The sequence below is a fragment of the Morone saxatilis genome, unplaced genomic scaffold (assembly GCF_004916995.1).
Source record: "Morone saxatilis isolate NCDOM2014 unplaced genomic scaffold, NCSU_SB_2.0 Contig15, whole genome shotgun sequence".
Taxonomy (NCBI): domain Eukaryota; kingdom Metazoa; phylum Chordata; class Actinopteri; family Moronidae; genus Morone; species Morone saxatilis.
In genome coordinates this window covers 17,726,107-17,746,241 of record NW_023339707.1, presented here as the reverse complement: position 1 = coordinate 17,746,241, position 20,135 = coordinate 17,726,107, and the positions used below count along the sequence as shown (strand labels likewise).

General features: G+C 43.0%; 1 protein-coding gene across 5 annotated transcripts in view; it reads left to right on the top strand.

Annotated features, from left to right (window-relative positions):
* The first annotated feature begins 6 nt into the window (after positions 1-6).
* LOC118324043 (protein bicaudal D homolog 2-like) overlaps positions 7-20,135 on the top strand; it is a 43,104-nt gene continuing 22,975 nt past the window's right edge. For all 5 annotated transcript variants that reach the window (XR_004796534.1, XM_035656159.1, XM_035656157.1 and 2 more), the window contains exons 1-2: positions 7-310; positions 17,495-17,707. Coding sequence is in view for 4 of the 5 variants with exons in the window: in XM_035656159.1 (XP_035512052.1) it covers positions 71-310; positions 17,495-17,707 (453 nt within the window). In the remaining variant the exon portion in view is untranslated. The remainder of the gene's footprint in view (positions 311-17,494; positions 17,708-20,135) is intronic.

Genomic DNA, 20,135 nt, shown 5'->3' with positions numbered 1-20,135 from the left:
CCCCACCCCACCCCACCCCTTGTCGCAGATCAGCTGGCGTGCGTTGGTTGATACCTCACCGGTGCCGACCATGTCCGTGGAGGAGCAGGGATACCCCGACGGGATGCTGCTGCTGGAGGCCGGGCCGGAGTGGATGCGGGCCGAGATCGAGCGTCTCTCCCGGGAGCTGAGTGAGACCACGAACGAGAAGATCCAGGCGGCGGAGTATGGGCTGGTGGTACTGGAGGAGAAGCAGCAGCTCAAACAGCAGTACGACGACCTGGAGATCGAGTACGAGGCCGTCAGGCAGGAGCTCGACCAGCTGAAAGAGGTAGGCTGTGTTTCTAAAATCGCAGAATATGTCTGAAATAGAGTAATAACAGTATCATCTAACTAGTATTCACAGGCCACCGTGCTTATTTTAGGGCGTATGCTCATTTGTTATTGTAAAATATAAGCCCTCATTGATTTTATAATTTGTATGGTATGTGCATGATCTCCTCACTACAATATTCTATATAGGGACTTGGTTTGCTGGGACACTTGGGCAGGTATAAGTCATATAGCTGCTTTTCATCCTACAAGGTCAAAACTGCAAGATGGGGAGGGGATGCTTCCTCTGTAGGCTGCTCCACCCCCCACCCCCTCTTCACTCAGGGTGTCCCCCATTGCACTGCCACCTTTTTATTTATTTATGCAACTCTTATGGCCCCTTCTTCAAGACATTCCTGTCTGACTCATGGCCTCGTGTTTCCACCCCCCACTTCTGTAATGTCTTAATCTTGAGTAGATCTGCCAAACTGTAAAGATATGACCCCTATTACAGGTTGTAATCTGCATTACCTCACCCACACATCTTTGATATGGGACATACAAAGCGATCTTCATTCAATTGTAACCTTCTGTGATTGTGTTGGTTTTGATTCTGATCTTCAGGGATGTTTTAGCTTCATTTTAAATTACATTTACATGTTGAGATGACATTCAAAACCAACACCTTTTCACATGTTTGATGGGCATTAGATCTCTTGTCAAAGTGTCTTTTTCTTTGCTCAGTCCCTCCACTGTGAACAAGAATTACTAGTTTAGTTGGAAAGGGGCGGGAGTAGGTTTGAATTTTGAACGTTCCCGCTCAGAAGAGAGAGAGAGAGAGAGAGGGATGAACAACTTGCAGAGGAAACCAAACCAGTTACGACCTTTTGGGAATGGAAAGAATGTTGAGAGTGACGGGTCAAGCTGCGCCAGAGAGTCAGATAAAGGATGTGTCTGTTTTTCTGAACAGTGGCCGGACTTATTCCCTACTGTTATCACATTGAGCTCACTTTTCTTCACCAGAGCTGTCTTGTGATTTAAGAGGAGAGAAATGTGGGCTTAGAGTGACATGAGGCAGACAGTGTTGCTAACGGCTGCAGCATCTAGAAAAAAAAAACAGATTCCCGCTTTGACACAGGCTTGTTCACGGTTGCTCACATCCTCCTTTGAGAATATGGGTTTTTCCTGTGTCCTCCCACTAGGCCAGACAACCAATAGACAAATCTGGCTTCATGGTAAACCCCTTACTGTCTGCCAGAAACCTGCTCATTTCTCCCTTGGGGTTTTTGTGCGTTTCAGTAGAGAAGACACCACATACGGAGAGGTTTTCAGCTTTCTGCTTCTCCCTCTTTTCTGTCCGTCTTCCAGTGGCTCTCTCTCTTGTCGTTGTTGTTGCTCAAAGGAGGAGGTCTCAGGAACTCCTGCTCAGTTTCCCATGCATGTCTTTGGCAAGAAGGCCTAGTTCTGCCACATAGGAATGAAAGCAAAAAGCTCTGAATAGAATAGACAGCCTGAAAACGTTCTTAAAGAGTAACTATGGCAGCAAACTAAAGCAAGTGGGGACATTTGTGGGACATTTTTTGTGTTTTTTCAAAATATGCGGGGTGAAGTCTAATTTTAAAAAGCGACGTTCATTGTGAGTCTGGTTGAACTCCTGTGTCTGATCTTTCTTTCTGTCTCATAATGGAACACAAACATCCATCTGTGTGGGTAATAAACTCAATTGTTTGCTCAAAGCTGCGACAGAGTTTCTTTCTTTTGCCTCAGGGCTGGGTTATAGTGATTGTAGATCACTGGTCAGATGACCATAAAGACCATAGCTATGTTCCTTTATCCCTCTACCCAACCCCCCCAGCCGCCGCATGAAGGGCAGAAATGATGCTATCACAAGAGAAATACAAACACATTCTTCTCACATCCCTCTCCACTTCCTCTTTATTGTCTGTAGAAAAAAAGTAGATAGCGGAGAGCAAATACAAGATAAGCTACTGTCACAACAGGGGGCTAAAATAGCTTATCTCAGTGGCTGTTTTCTTACTCAAAATTCAAACTTATAATTTAAGATATTGTGAAAAGACAAATGTCAAATTAATCAACCTCACAGTCCTTTGTTGCTCTGATTTGTGGAACAGTCTGAAGTAGGTTGGTCAAACTGACCAGTGTGGCTTTGTCTGCAGAGGTTGCAAAAGCCCATAAAATAGGTAGAAATGCCATGATTTCTTTGGGACTCGACTATTATTTACACTGGCGGTAGTGTTTGGACGGCCTTTCTCTTTTTGAGGATGTAGAGAGACTTGAACAGACTGTCTGGGATATTTGCAGAGTATCTGAACACTGGATCCTCTCCACTGAACCTAAACCTAGCCCCTTTAAACTTTCTGGAATGCACAAACACAACACAAAAGAAAACAGCTCAGATTTATGTGTATTCATAGTGATTTAAATGCCCAGATACCACTTGTTTGTCTCATGCTGGACGTAAACAGCCAGTCAGAAATCATTGTGACAGCAGGCAAACTTTGCCTGCCATTTAGCTGATCTGACAGCGTACTAATATTCACACTCAAACACACCCCCACATACATGCCACTATTTAGGCAGGAAGATGGAGGAATCCTGTGCGCCACTGTTGCTTAGTAACGACACAGCTCTGTGCCTTAATTTGAGCAGCCGTGCTGCTTCCTCAGCAGGTGCTACTTTCTGAGCACGTTTGTGGGTGACTGCTGAGGGATCATCTCACAGCTAGCTATAATAGTACATTATACACATGGTGATTGGCTAGAAGTACCATGCATTGGTTAATTATATTCATATGATGTTCCTCTCTGTTCTCTGATATAGCTATCATGCATGTATAGGCTAACATGTCTCATGGTCTAACATTGGGATACCCCTGTAGCTGGGGAAGCATCCGTCCTCCAGCCACAAAATTATTCTCCACCTATTATTTGCTTGCGCGCTGGCTTTTGCCACCAGGTATTGACTGTTTTGTATATGGTGACGTCCCCTCAAGCTCCCTCTTTCACTCCACTGAGGTTAAGCACGAAGTTGACTGTATTCAGCGATAGTCACCATTGCCCTGTAGCCTACTGGCAGAGTTAGTGTGTGACATAGCGATCCATCTGGTCGTATGCTTTAGTGAATGTGAGTCACCTGGCCCACTGTCCCCGTGCTACCTCAGGAGACCTGCAACATGCATTGCTTTGTGAGTATGCAACGTTTTCTCAAGGAGAAGTGCATAATATCTTAAGTCAACAGCTGATTTCTACACAATAGGCTTCTCACTCCTCAAACCCTGCTCTTATAAAGGCACCCTTGCATGCTAGGCTGCTAGTGAAAATATGATAAAGCTGTGTGGACTTTTACCCAGTTATCATGCAGATTGCAGAGTACAGTCACAGTCACAAGATAAAGTAGATAAAGACATTATACTACACTCTACACAGCAGTGTAAAAGCGTGAGGTGCTGTTCCCTCAGCTGCTGTTGGTATTCTTAAGGTAAGCCACTCACAGATGACATCAGGTGCCACACCTCTAACCGTTAATGCAGTTCTGACGGACGTGCCGAATCCTGCTTATAGTCTATGCCTGTAACTAACTGGAGAGGCTTTGGTATATGTGGTGGGATGGTGTTAGCCTCCTCCTCTATGACAACAGACCCACAGAGCATCCCACAGGCCTCACTTTTTTTCTCATACTGGTTCTTTCTTTTTCAGACTACAGACAATGGCACTTTAACACAGGCCTAGAGCTCCTCGGGTCCTTGTTGCACTGCGGCGAGTGTCAGAGACCGCACTGAAGTCATTCAGTCACACACGGCCCGTATTCCTCCCCTGCAACTCTCCTATCGGTGTAGCGGCAGCTGTGTACTGCGTTGTGGAATTCACCCAGACAATCAGAGCCCTAAATATTGTTAAGCTCAGTAAAACCTGGGTTCTCTGTGCTCGGCTCGCTGGCCCTTTGTGTGTTTGAGCAAACTGGGGTTAACAGGTCTTGGGTGTCACAAACGAAGAGAGGGTTAAATGCCAGCAGAACAGTGTATGACAAAGGACAGATTGAGAGAGGCGGCCCATTGTGGTTACATTTGAAAGGATTGGTCACTTTTGTCTCTTTTGAAATGGCAGATCACTAAAGGATATATCCCAATGTCCTTAAACAAAGATATCTGGTGTGACTCTAAGCTCTTTCTATGGTGTTAAATGGGTTGGATGCTGATTGGACATCAGTAGAAAATACGAGAAAGACACAAAACACATCTGGTCCCTTATATGAAGAAGCATAAATAAAGTCAGTCTCATATTATCGGATTGCCACACCAAGCTATGTTTCATCAACAGCTGCTCATTCCTCACTCCGATACATTTCTTTTTTTCTCATGTCAGCCATTCTTGTAGCTTATCACAAACTCCCAACCCTTCCTAACAGCTCATTTAAGACACTATACTCAGTCGTCTTATTTCACCGAGCTTTCGTGTGCTTTCCTTTCTGGTGTTTTTTTTCTATCTGTGACTTAGCATTATGCTAACCCTTTCTGCATTGTTTGGGGTATTCTGATCGGCCCTTTTTACACATAAAGTCTTTTGCCGGACGGCAAGTCTGCAGTTAGGGGGTAATCTTTTCTAAATGGCACTAAATAAAGTCCCAAATCCCCTACCCTCTGGGCCTAAGAGGATGAATTCCAGCCGCTATGCACAGGGCTTACGGAGGTCTGGGAGTCTGCCAGGCCCAGCCACACTCAGCAGCCTCCATAGCCAGGGACAGGTAGGTACATTTTGGGTGAAGGCTGCCGTCAGGTGCTCTTGGGAAACTGCCCTGTTCTCCCTGTCCTGGCCCAGTAGCCTACTCCAGCGGCTGCCAAGCCTAGCAATCTGTTCTCTGACTGCTGTCAGGCCTGGCACTCAGCTATATAAATCTCAGCCTCAGTAAGGATGTGCAAATTACTGTAAAGACCACCCACACAATCATTTTGTAAAGAAATTTCCACTATGAAATTTGATCAAGTGTCCAGAGAGGCTGGTCTATCTGTAAGATCCTCTCACATAGTCTAATGTTGCCTTCTGTGTCACAGAAGGACAGCCATATGGTATTGCAAAGTAATGAAAGAGTCATTCTGCCCAGTTTTAGGTAAAATGGCCTGCTGCTAATCCGTAATGATTTTAAAGGCTTTTGTCCTTAACTCTGATATACAAAATACCACCAGCACCCGGCCACAGTTCAAGCGGAGGCCACATTTACTCTGTAGCATTAGTGGAGGGCTGTTTGAGTGTTCCAGGTCTCAGTGGGTGAATTGTTTGGGCTGCTTGGAATGCTTTTGGTTTCATGTATAAAGAGAGGAGTGTTTGTACAGTATGTTTAAAGGAAAATAAATATGCATAAGTAAAGTTCTGCATTAGCTCAGGGCAGTGTAAGGAACATTTATTCAGTACTGTTTAGTATGTAGCAGTTAGTTTGCTGTTTACATGACTGAGGGTCCTTAGTGAAACTTGCAAGTTTCTCCCCGAGCCTCTCAGAAGTTGCTGAGTTTCCTACTGATAGAAGAGCATAGCATTGTGACTGCTCAAGGGAATATTGAATAGTATAATTTTGTGTCCGTCATCAGGTCATACTCAGTGTCTCTGCCTTCTGGCGACAGTAAATAGGGAAGTATTAGATAATCTATTTACTATATTTGATCCCTCATTTTGTAAAGCCTACAGTTACAGTTATTATATATAGTTAAATGTATCCCCTTTGAAATACCCTTGTGTATAAAGATTTCTTTGAAACATTCACATAAGTCAATAATGCATGTAGAGAAGCGGTATGGCAGCCAAGCAGGGTCATGATTCTACCAATGTAATCCAATTACTGAAGACTATGGCCAGATCAGGCAGGAGGCTAGCAGGCTAAAAGCAGAGGATGAGGTCATGGTAATGGCTGTATTCCTTCGACAATACGACATGGTTCACTCAGGCAATTGGCCAGTCTCCAGTTTCCCCTCTCCTACACCACATAACAACTATAAACTATTATAAATCTGTCAACAAAGAAGCCAGTGTGCATGCACGTGACTGAGCTGCATGTGTAAGAAACACAATGACTACTTATCCCCTCAAGCCTACATGTCCAGTTGTCTTCATTGTGTAGTTTCATTGTGCGTCTCTTGTCTCCCATTTTATACTTTGACCAACTGATTAAACCTAAACCAACCCCTAGCTTTACTTTTATCACCACATATTACATATTTTTTTATATTTAGTGTGTTATGTTTGTATTAAATTGACTGAAATGATTTGTGGCCTATTTTATGGCCATGTCCTGTATTGGAAAAAACGCTTGCCTGAGTATTAGGTAAGTTGGCTCCTCAACACCCTGTTGTATAAACATTTGGTAACTCAAGATACCACGTTACGTAAAGTCTGCGATAAATACTTCCCATTGAAACACATGGTCCCGTTAGCCCTAGGCCTATGGGTTGCTCTTCAGTTCAGTTACGGTCAACTAGTTCAAGTAGGGCCATATTTATTTGTATTAACACATGGTGCCTTATATAAGCAGATGAATCAGCAAGGTGTCTGGGTAGAGTACATGTTTGTGACAGAGTTTGTTTTGAACCCCGCCTGCATCATTCCTTCAACAGAGTTTTAGGATTAAGTCTGTGGGCAGTATCAGTTTATCCACAAACCTTCCTTATCTTCTCTGCGACAGAAAACAAGCAACATGATCAACACAGAATGATAACTATATATTATATTATATGTCAAAGGCCTCTCCGGAATGCTCGTTTATGGTTTTGTGTTTGGATAATAAATCTTGGCTATTGGTTTCCTGTAACCATAAGGACTCATGCTGAAGCAAAGGTCTGCTCCATCAAATCTTCCTTCTTCCTTTCATTGAAATGAAGTCCCCTGCCCCCTGCTCTGCATCCTGTTTACTTGTGAGGAGCCTGGCTTTTTATAGCAGAGAGGAAGCATTTGAAATGTGGCTTTGTATCAGTCCGGATTTCTTTTCGGTGGATAAGAGGAAGTGACCACATGAGGTTCATCAGTCAAGTCACTTCTATCACTGTGTTCAGCAAGGAGCAACAAAGAATACATCCCAACAATACAGATTTGTTTTAAAGAGAGGAACGTGCCTGTCTTCCCTAGTGTATTAACATCAACACATCATTATGCTGCACTTCCTTACAATGTTCTAGCCATTACCACGGCAACAGAGACAGGAACTGACATTCAGTATCTGTATAGAGTCGCCTGGCTTTAGATCGCATTTTAAAATATTTTGTACCTCAAAACTGTCCATCAGATGCACTGGGAACTTTTTAAAGTGGTTAGAGTTGGGTTTGCAAGTCTGCTCCAGCAATCTAATTTTATTTAGTCTTAACAAACATAAGAAGCAATCATAGACAAATGTCTATGTCCTTTTAATGACCTCTTGAAAGTCGTGTGGGATGCTTTACTTTCCTGGGCTTTGACATACGTAGAGTATATTGAGTTCTCCCTTAGGGGTATTTTAATCCCCTTGAGTTGAAGGCAATATCCCTAGAGAAACAAAAGATATGAGATGGGGGTTCAGTACTCCATGCTCATTAACATATATGAAGAACAGGAATAAACGTGTGGTAGCTATGGTAAGTGGACAGATGGTGGGTGCCCCAACCTCACCTCTGTACACACACATGCACACATATCCGAAGAGTACGACTCACCCCACTCATTTCCTCCAACTAAAGAAGGGTTTTGTTGTGCAGTTTGTTCTGTGCAGTTTGTCGCAGGGCATGAAGAGATCAGGGATGACGTGTGGACAGACAGTGTTCTCTGTTTACATGAGTACATTCTGGCACACCCCTCTCTGGTTCCTCTGAAATTCTACATAGTCCACTCATCTCAATTATCTCCTCACTGGCAGAGTAGCAGCTCCCATCTCACCTAAATTAATTAAACCAGAGGGCTGATTGTGAGAAGCATCTCCTCGTTTTAATAGGCCATCTATTCAAACATTAGCAAACCCAATTTCAAAGGGTTGTCCCTTCGCCCTGGGGGTCCTTTTAACTTGAACACCACAGTGCAATCAGAGAACAGCAGTATGCCTACAGTCTCTCCACACTCCATACTCACTCCCCACCACCATCCTCCCCTCTTCCTTCCCCAGGCTCCTATTGTAAATAGGCTAGTGGGTCTGGGTCCCCCTGTCGCAGTGTGTCGTACCCGAGTCTCATGGAGTCCACGCTTTGAAACCCTCAGGCATGGTTGAACAGCGGAGAAAGAGAGGAATTGGGAATAGAAAAGGGGTATAAGGGAGGGGAGATAAGAAGACAGAGTTGTATAGTTAGGCAGGGGGCTGCCTGTACAGCAATAACAATATTAGAGTTTGGGCTCAGAGAGAGCAAGAGAAGGGAGGGGGGTTAATTGGATATGTGCCAGTCTCTCAGGGGTCCTTGAGAAATGGGGATAGTAGACAGAGAAGGGGAGGGAGTTTTGGATGGGAGGGGCACTGGGCAATGCCTGCATTTCCTGTGGGAACCAGTTCACTCTCTTTTAGATGGGAGAAGAATAGGGGTTCCTCCATCAGCTGGCTTAATGAGTTTAAAGTGCTGTGTTACGTTAAATAGAGAATAACCACCAGAGTGGTTAGCTGTTTTCCAGAATTTGTTCAGCATTGACTTATGGCCGTTATGTTTAGACTTATCTTTGATCTTTTTTTCATTATTTTATTTGAATGCACTGTTGTTAGAGAGAGGTATAGGTATTGTGGAGTAGACCAGGTCTTTTATGAACATGGAATGAAAGAACCTATTGTTTAATGCAAACCAAAGACAATTGTTTGTCTGCTGTGACAGATACTGTTTTATGTTTTAACTTTCACTACTGTATTTGCACACAGATATGATCTATTATCTGCACAGTGGTGGTGAGGCTACCAAGCCCCCCCAACTCATTCTTTACAAACTGACATTTCCACATATGGAAGGCTTGCCACCATGACCCACGATTTAACCTCAGTAGAGAGAATGTGCATGCACACAGTCACATGCAGGATTTAATTACTGCATATGGGGAAGGGAGATCATTACTCTCTGTCTGGCTGGGAGGAAGTGCAGGGCCTGCCCAGGAGACCATCTTCTGGGTTTGGGAGGGTGATGGGAGGGGGCAGTTAGAGATAGCAAGAGGAGCTTTGGAGATAACTTGAGCCTTGTTTGTAAGTGAAGTGGTTGGATAGTTGCATTCAAGTGGCAACACATGAAGCACCTTAGATGGAAATGGAATGGCAAATTGAGTTTCTGCAGTCCCTCCCCCATCCTGTCAATGCTTCAGCCTGATTGATTAAACATGTCTTGGCACTAATGTGGTCTAGGATGATGAGGGGAAATGCATTACGGACACACATGCAGCATTGTAATCTAATAAACGATTCGTAGTAAGGTTAAATGGCAGCAGGCTGCACAATTGATAAGAAACTAACTGCGGACAAATACACAAACAAATCAATGTCTTCTCTACCTTCCCCATTCTTCCTGCAAACCTGACCTTTGACTTTTAATCACATGTGTGTGTCTGTGTGTCTGAGTTCATAAATGTATGCATGTTTGTGTGTTTATGTGTGTGCCTGGCTCCAGCTGCGCCCCCAGCTGCTCCCTTCCTCTGTCATTTATGTTAGCAACAACCAGGGTATTGCTCCCTGTGAAAGGTTCCACAGGGAGCAATGTCTTTTGGGAAATACTCTGAACTACACACTAAATAGAGGCTCGGTCTGATTCGCTGCTTGTTTATTATGATGTAGGCTTGGCCAGATAGCAAAGAGCAAAAACAAAAATACTTCAAACCAACCTCAGACCAGTGTGCTCTTTGTGCAAACAAATCTCAAATTGGAGAGGCATGGGACACGGGTGAGGACTGTTGCCAGAGAAAGAGGGAGGAGAGCAGGCTGTGCTAGGCTTAGCTCTGAAACAGCCATCTGTGTCAATGGCACCCTCCTGCCCTGCCTCTACTGACCGCCTCTCGCTCTGTCACTGTAATTGGCATAGTAACCATAACGACGCCTGTTCCCCTGGGGTGCAGGCGCGTGGACCTGGGAGATCTCCCCCAGACAGGCAGAAAGGAGAACCGACAGTCTGACTACAGGCAGGCACAGATAAGGCTTTGCATTGCAAATGATTGAGGTTGTGAATGCCCAGAGCTGAAGCTGGTATGGAACAGTGCCGTGATATGAACGACGATAAAGAACACAGACGGCGATTTGGTGGTGCCATATATCAGGGCTATGGAATATCACGCTCCCATGAGAGACTGGCTTTTCCCTCCATTCTGTGGCAGATTTAGCAGCTGAACAATAGAGCCAATAAACAACCAGGGATAAACAGATGCTTCCCTGTGAATAATTGACTTCTAAGATTAAATAACGTATACAAAAGTAGAGTTTTGAACCTTGTGGTTTATTTCTCCTGTTGCGCAAGACAGAACAGGCAATTTTCATTGTGTTGTAGAAGAGAGAAACAACAACAGTAACTCAAGTCAAGACAAACCTTCTCAGGAAACACTTAACTTCACTAAAACCTGCTTTTTCTGTAAATGTTGATAGTGGAACATGGTTTGTTTTTAGGCTTAGCTTGTATTTCACTGAAGAGTGATGTGAAAATAACATTATCTCATTACACTACATATTCTGTAACATGTAAAAGCTGCCTTCATATTATATATCATATGATACTGAAGGCTAAATAAACTATGCTCAGAACCTGGTTCTTAAGCTCACTGCCAGAGGCATAATGAGTGTTTTGACCCTGTAATAACACAGAAGCCAGTCTGTAAACACCCACGGTATAGAGCCTTCAGTCTGACAGTGTAATGGCAGGGTAGGGCTTGGTGGTCGTCCTTTTGCAGGTGTTTCACCTTTCTATAAAGGAGATATATTGTCTCTCAGCTCCTGTCTGTGTAGACATATGATGAATATAGATTAGCAGCATGTCTGAACTTGAGGTCTGATCTGACCAAAGACTAACTTCACACAGAATCTTTAATTTTGACTTCAGATTTGTGGCCTATGTGAAGTCAGAATAAAATATGAAATATGAAGTTTTCCCTAGCGGGATCTGATGAAAGCACTAACTAGCGTTTAATCATTACACCCCGATGTAAGCAGGGAGAGTTTATGTAGAGATTTCATATCACTGAGCTCCTGTAGTCCAATTAGGCTATTCTGATATTTTTTATGGTTGAGGATGACTTCTTCAGTGAGGCATGTAAAGGGTCTCATGAGTCTGATTAGTACAGTGATCATACTCAGAGACCTGTGTGTGTGTGTGTGTGTGTGCGTGTGTGTGTGTTTTTTAAGTGTACATGTCTACCTTTTCCCAATGGCTCCATCCCCTCTGGGCTTCTCTCTTTCTCTGTCCTGCCCTAAAACTCCGGAGATCCACAATCAGGCTCAGCTTTGGGGTTGTTTTTAGGAGTTTCACATCCCTCAAGTCTCAGGATGAGAGTATAGCATTCAGCCAATCTACTTGAGGCTAAATAATTTATTCTCGAGGAAATATGCGGTTCATGCACTCACATGTGGGTATCTTTCTTATATTCTCTATAGTAATGCCTTTGGCATGCAGTGCATCCTCTGTATGTATTGACAAGTTGCATGCAGTGTTGCCGGAACCCCTACAAGGCTTTGAACATTGGCCTCTTCCTCCCTTATCTCAGAAGGGAGAGCAAGCCTCAGCATGGCATGAGTACCAGGTGCTGCAGTATGGCTGACTGCAGGGCACACTGGGAAAATTGGAAATGTGTGTTGAGTGTGTGAAATTGCCCAGGCCTGTGTGTGAATAATAGCCCAACAGCTCTGTGCTATGCAGTGAATCAATATGGCTCTGTGCCAGGCAGCAGCTAATAACTATGCCTCCCTCGTTCGCATATCTCTCACCCTCTTTTTTTCCCTCTCCTTTCTCGTTCTGTTTGTTAAATATAACACCTCGCATACATCTAGCTCTTAAATATAAGTTTCTTCTACATATTCTAGAATGACTCCTCTCATAATAATAATCCCTACTTAAAATGTCAAAATTTAGAGTTGCTGGTGTGGTGAGAAACTGGCAGTAAAGAAAAGGATAATTCAAACCAATGGAGGGTTAATCATAACCGCCACAGCTTTCTAAAGGGAAGAAAGCAAATCTCTGTCTTTTCCATTTCTATCTCAGCCCCAGCGAAGAGTAAAGTCTGAGGTAAATAATTAGGCTTCTCTGTTACTCATTATAGCAAGTGTCATTGGTTTTGGCATGACATGCATTAATCAGCAACAGTGCTCTGAGTATATTGAGTTAACTAAAACAAACTGCCACGTGACATGATTAAAATTCCTCGCAGAACCATGTCATACAGCCTGTTGACACAGAAATAACAACGTGATGTAGTATGTCCTGGAGAAATGAATTAAGTGAAGTATTTTTAGGCTTTTTAGTGTGGAATAGGGTCATGCTGCAGATCTAGTTCATACTTATGTGTTGCAGGAAGCCACTGGTTCGCCAAATGCCTTTTAACCTCGTGCCCCCAAGAGATCTGTATCGTGAACAGTTGATAGTGGACAGCTAAATATAGCATCAACACACACCTCGAAGCAATCGTTCCCCTCGAAGTCGCTGGCTGTGGAGTGGCCTGTGACTGGAGATGGAAAGGGAGAAAGAGAGCATGCCTCTGTTTATCATCACAAACTGTGACTCCACGTGAGCTGTGATTCACGAGGCAGGCGAATCCATTCAGTGGGTTTTTTTCTTTCTTCCCGCTCCACCTCTCTTCCTCCGCAGTCGCCCACAGTAACTAACACTGACCATCCCTCAGTGTTTGCTGAAACACTGCTTTGGCATCCAGGGTCAACCCCAACACTCCGGCCATCTGTATGAGTAACTAAACTGATCTAGATTACATAGCGTTATATTGTGCAGCATTCGTCACAGCAGCGTCTTTGTCATAGCACAAGAATGCTGCTGAAGAGACTGGAAAATCTCAGCTCATCATCAGCCCACTCTGGTCCACAAGTCTTGCCAAATTCATTCTCATATCGCACTGCTGCATCTTGAGGTTGTGTTGTCTGGTATTGCACAGTAGGCATGTCCTGCTGTGCCCTGTCTGGCATCATCTAGTGAGATTATCATGTCAGCATTATGCCTCAAAATCAGTATTTGGATAAGGGAAGCCATTTTGCTGTCTTTTTTTATTCTGTTCTGTAAGATTTTAATCCCCCACACCCTAAAATGTTCTCCAAAAATATTCTCACTAGATTAGAGTTGTGTTGGCTTTATTTTTTTTTATTTTTTTTTATTAGTATTATTATTTTTTTGCTTTTCACTCACTACAATGTTTAGTGCCAGGATAAGGCTAACTTTTTCTCTAAGCCGATTCCACGGATGGAGTGTTCAGCTCCTTTCAGTCTGGCTCAGCAACAAAGAAGCTGAATGACTCCTCTCTGTCTTATCCTGTTTCCATTTCTCCATTTATGTCTGCCTCTCCTCCAGGTCTTTGTTCAGCAAGCTTTGCTTTCCCATTAGATCCAGGCTGTAAGACCACAGGGGGCTAAATGGAAACTAACAATGAGATGATTATAGCTGGACCAGAGATAGAAGAATCAGATCCAAATCCAGTGACTTTTCTAATTGGCTTTTGGTCCTAAGGCAGGCTTTCAAAATGACTCACTCACTGAAGTAAGGCCTGTGTGTATTGACTTGAATGTACCCATTGGTTTTATTCTCTACTCCAGTGGGTCAGCAGTAACCATATCTTTGTATATATCTTTACCTACTTACTATTCTGACTTCACCCCACAGAATCACTGTTCTCTGCCAGCAAGACAGAAACTGAAAATATAATTTATGATTTGGTTTACTTCAGCTCCACAGGGCTTCTGAGACTGGCAGTATTGATCTATTTGTTCCCTGCCAGAAACCTAAAGCCCATCTCCCTCGTGCTCTTGACTCACCGGATCAGAGTAGTGTGCGCAGGAGGATTCTGAGCTGAGTGAACTCTGTGACCTAAATTCTCCCTTCTTGAACTTCCTATACAATAAAAGGTGTAGAACATTAGCAGCGGGGCTGTAGCCTACAGAACCCAGTGTTTTATTTCCCTTCTATTACTGAACGGAGATCAAAAGGTGTGATTGACTGCTGATTTGTCTCACCTTCTAATCAGTGCACTTTGTGTTAGACAACGCAGCGATTACACCCTGTTCCAACGCGCTTTGAACAAAAACACATAAGCAGTCTTTTATTAAAGAGACACACTGTTGTAGCAACATTTGTTTTGCTGAAATATAACATTACAGATAGTCGATTGAGTCTAACAACCAGGGTGTAAAATAAACCTTATTACCAGAGAGACCGGTGTTTTGATATAGACTTCACCTAAAACAACAATCGAAAGCATAGCAACAGGGTCCTTCCCTAAATTAGTCTGCATTCATGCACCCACACAAGAGTCTTTATTTATACCTTATTTCCATGTGCTAATCTTATGACTATGGTAGTCAGATCTGCTGTTACGGCGTGGGCAATGGGGAAGTAAATAATTCTGACAGCTCCGGAAAAAAGAACTAAGATCAGAGGTGACTCGTCTTATTTTATGAACTCCTCAATCACATGGTGCTTTTGATCACTGATTATGCACTCTGATCTCCTTGTTGCAGCCAAGGTATAAAGACTAGCCCAGCAGGGTGTCTAACCTCAGCTTGAAATGTATGCACTCATCTGGAATGAGACATTCGGTTCTGTAGAGGAATACATCTCTTAAATGATTGATTTTTCTTATGTAGTGTCATACTACATAAGAATCCAGTCCATACAGCATGCTACTGACTAAACACCCCCTCCCCCCTTGATTAGCTTTACAAGAGATTAATAATCCATGTTCACATATCCACTTTAAAAAAAAAATATAAAAAAAATCCAACATATGGCAAACTAAAGATGAATTATAAATTGGGCGGGCAGCTCAATGTGGGATTATAAGCTTGGTCGCGTGCGTTACCAATTTACCCTCCCCTAAAAGTAGAGATTACAGGCCTTGGGTCAGTAGGTTTTGGGTAGGGGGCTCTAGGTTTGAAGGACAGACCTCTTAGATTGGATTGATTGGAGTCTCCTCCACCATGCACCAAGATTATAATGATGGGATTCCCCTGGTTTCTGATTGGTTTAATCCTGTCTCTTGTTATGACTTTATAATCAAATACAGTCACCTGCTAGTTGATGGTGTGAGGAGGGAGGTGGTGGTGAAGATAGGAGGAGACTTATTTGAATTACTAACCGTTACTGTTTATTGACTGATACATTGGACGTCAATAAACAGCCATGTGATCCTTGGTTATAAGATTACTGAAGCTACCGAACTTGGTTAAGGTACTATGATTACTAGCTTTTTGTCTTATAATGAAGATGATCTGTATGTTGTGTAGCACTATACTAAATGCAGGTTGTCTAGTCAACGTGTGTTTTCATTATCAATTAATCTACTGCTTCCATGAGATGTCAGAAAATTGTGTAAAATGTCCATCACAGTTTCCTTAAATGAAACCTCTGATTGCTTGTTTTTTAGTTTAAAACCCAAAAATATTACATTTACTATCATATACAATAAAGAACAACAGCAAATCCTCACATTTAAGTGGCTGAAACTGTGCAATATTTGGCATTTTTACTTGAATATAACATCATATTTTAATCAATCATCAACAAATGGATTAATCAGTTAATTTCAACTCTAGTGTGTTGGCTCAGTTGGCATTTGATCTACTGTAACTGGTTTGAAAACGTTGGCAGATATCAGTTCATCTGTAAAAGTGAAAAAGTCTTGTGACATTCTTCAGTTAAATTCCTCTGTTTGTAATGAGGTTTGCCGAAAGAACATCTGAGGTTCCTCGTGTTACTGACAAAGTTAGCACCATTTTAAACTGCTGGTGCTTCTAAAAACAGCATATCGTGCCTCAGTATGAGAGTTTATCTGTTCATCTTTTCTATCTCCGAGTTTGCACCGCCATCTTTCCTGGAATATGAGAGGTATTCTAGCCACCCTGCACGAGACATGATGTCACCCGCTCCTGTAACCTATTAAACGAGTTTTATACATTCACATATTCATCCAAGTCCCGAAAGTAGGCCAGTTCGACTAATACAAATTTCCAGCTTTTCCCTTTCTCTAAAGGAATTACTGGGATTAATATGATACGCAGTCAAACAGAGAAAATCCTGCAGCAGCGAGTCACGTGCAGATGTAAGGGGGTAGCAGGTCAGAGAGAAGGGAGAGTGCGCTGCAGCTGCAAACAAGGTCAGATTCAGTGCCTCAGGTGATTTCAGATTACTGCTTGCGCTCAAACTGTGAGGCGAGATGAGAATCACAATTTCCATCAGATTGCTGGTGGTTACACGATTGGAAATGAAGTCTGTAATCAAGGGGGTGATTATTTTGAGGAGGGAGAGAGTAGCCTAACCTAGATTCTGCTGCAGTTAAGGATCTCTCTCTCTCTCTCTCTGTTTATATTTTGCTGCCTTGCAGGCCATTAACAAATTAAGGTCAAGATTAAGGCAACACTAATAATAATGAAACAGTCTTTGATATTGCACAGTCAAACTACGTTACCCTTCTCAGCCTTTTCAAAAGAGAATATCCCCCTACAGAAGGTAAAAGCCTTCGCCTATATGTCTTCCATAGTTATTTAATCTTCATAAACTTCATCCCCCTCAGGAAATCCGTAAAAATCTAATAATGTACTCTGCTATGATCTCCTAAGGTATTAAGAGCATTAGCATACAGGCTTCTCGTGATCACCCAGACACTAGTCCATTTGCTCTACTTTTCCTGTTTGGTTTTCCCATCTGTGGAGTCACTGCCGAGCACGTGCAGGGGAGGCCAACATCCTGCGGGTAGGGGAGGGAGAGAAGGGGGAACGAGGGGGAAGACGAGATGATGCAGCCCAGATGGAGCCTAACTGATTATCCCTACGGGGTGACTGCAGTATTTTGGGAGGTTTTTGAGGCCCAGTCCCCAGCTGAACCACAGTATTAAAGATTAATGTCACTTTACAGTGGCTGAATAACAAAGCTTACTTTTTGTCAGTTGCAATCCCAATAGTAAACATTTTAGTAGCTAGTTAATGCTGCTAAATAGTATTAACAATGAATAAACAACACATCCTCCCATAATTCTTAGCACAATAGCATCTAACCAACAGCTCTTTCCCTCCTTTATTGTATTTCCAGGCCTTTGGACAAGCCTACTCCAACCACAGAAAGGTGGCAGCGGATGGGGAGAGCCGTGAGGAGTCTCTTATCCAGGAGTCGGCCTGTAAGGAGGCCTACTACGAGCAGAGGGTCCTGGAGCTGCAGAATGAGCTCCGCCAGACACGCAACATCCTCACCAATACCCAGTCTGAGAACGAACGTCTGAACACCATCACCCAAGAGATGAGAGAGGTAAGAGCGGGGGGATACACAATCAGAATTATAACTGAATTATTCCTGTTTTTAAAATCTCTTCAGTTCAGTCAACTGTATATCAATCAGAGTCTTGTAGTGCACACTGCAACATCAATGCAAAAGGGCTGGTTAAAGTCATTTCAAAGAATATTACTGTTCATCAGAAGACACTATTGTGATGGTCTTTTTCCTGCGTCAGTTCTTTGGAAATAAACTCACTTCTGAGTTGAAACGAAGGGTTGTGTCTGCTCTTGTTTGCCTGCAGCTCTTGAGAACAACGGGCGTGTTTGTTGATACTATCGTATGATGCTATTTATCCGTCTGAAGCTGCAGAAAACATAACAGATATTCATCTCTGATCAATATCTAACTCTAAGTTGAGCCCATGGGGAAACTGGCACATAGAGCTTTTCACTTTTTATTATGTTTTATTTGGCGCCAAGAATAGAGTTTCAAATGAAGAGGCAAATGAGTTGTCTTCGTAGAGGCTGCAGGGCAAGATAGTGCTGCATAATTACTGCACTTACATTCACCTCTGATACTTCAATATTGCTGTATAAGCCTGTATTATGTAGGGTGTGATTTGCAGAGTCAATAACTGGTCTGTTTATGACATGCTAAGATTAGACTAATCATACTGTAATCACTGTACAGAACAAAGACCAGGCTTATTGAAGCAACACCTTGCCTTCAAGCATGACATGATGTCCTCCAACTGCTTTTGTGATACAGGGTGGAGGTATAATTACAGATCAAGGAAAAACACAGAGGCCATGGGAAACTTGCTCTAATGCAGAAGATGACATGATCCTACATGAATAATGAATCAGTTAATTTCTTAAATTTGTGTGAACCATTGCATGACAATCGGCGCTTAACCTGTTGACCCAGCTGTGACATTAGTGACATGCCTCATTATAAAAACTCACCTCAGACAAGCCCTTTACCAGCCTTCTGATTTGCAGAAGAACGCCCGTGCCATTTCCCGAAATCAGATCATACCCGTTACACATTCCAGCAAACAGTTTCATGTTAATCCACACTACTCCCTTAAGCTTTCCTAACTATCGTAATGCAAACCTTTTATTGTCTGCGTCCCACTTTGGACAATGTCTGACCTCTTCACTGCTACCACTTACATATACTCACAGCTAATTGACCTCATTAGAAGAGACAAGAGTGCAGTGGAGTGCGTGGGTTGTGTGCCTTTGCCAGTGGCCATGCATGTGTGGTGTTTAGTGATGGGGCTGCTGATGAGGAGATTGAATTAACAGGAGAGGTTGACACAGGGAGCTTCTTGCTATAAATGGGGGGCTTGGCTATGTGAGAAGGGAGGAACTACTCATGCTACATTTAAATTGATTTATTTAAAGCTTGCAACTCTAGGTTGGTACATGGTACATCACATACTGCACCAGCAGAGAGCTCTATTTTCTGTATGTCCTAAGTTGTTGCATAATATTAGTATTTGGTGCAGGGTTTCTTTGGTTCCAACAGTTTACCACAACTACATTTTGGCGTCCCTCACTGAGTACAAGCTCACCCATTCCGACATTCCGATTTATTTATTTTTTTTACATCTGGTCTCTCCATTCTCCCCTCTCTGTATAATGTTCTTGCTATGTGATAGTTAAACCCATCAGTGTTCCAAATCTTTCCGTGTTTGTGCACAAGAGATTTCGCTGATCCGCCGTTTTGCAGGTCAAGTTGGTAATTCTAGTGTAATTGGGAGAGGGGGTGGGTTAAAAAGGGGCTCCCTTCCTGAGTGAGTCTAAAATCTTTGGCAGACAGCTGCAGGAATCACTGCTGTTTTCTGAGAGTCACTGCTGAGACAGATGTCAGCAGCGTTACTTACTGAGATTAATGAAGAAGACTTGGGCATGTCCCTCACAACAACTTAAGTTCGGGAAAGCTCCAAATTCTACTATAATTAGGTCAGCTGCTGCTCATCTCTGCATCTAAGTTAATATAAGTATAAGTTGGGCATTATGAAAACCAGATGTCTCGCCAGACATGTTTTTGAAACAGAACATGAGCTTCCCTGTATAAAACTTTACTGCCTGCAGTCATTCAAGAGTCAACTTGAACATGATTACTTTCTACAAAGACATTAGGCCTCTTAAACCTCCCAGCTGTGTTTATTTACTCTTTATATCTTCATTATAAAATTCAAGAGAAAAGGGAATACAGTGTTTGCTGCATATCTGATCTACAGCTTTGGTTTAACTGGTGTTGCACTGGTGGCCTGCTGGATGGCCTTTCTGCAGGTGCCATTCCCATTATAAACACTCTGATGCAGTGCCATGGGCCCCGGCCAGCTCTAATTGGCTAGATAAAAGGGGCTGAAGTGTAAATCGCCCCATGTATGGGAGATAATGACACCCTTCTAATGGTACTTCTGTGGGTGCGAGGAGGAGTGTGTGGG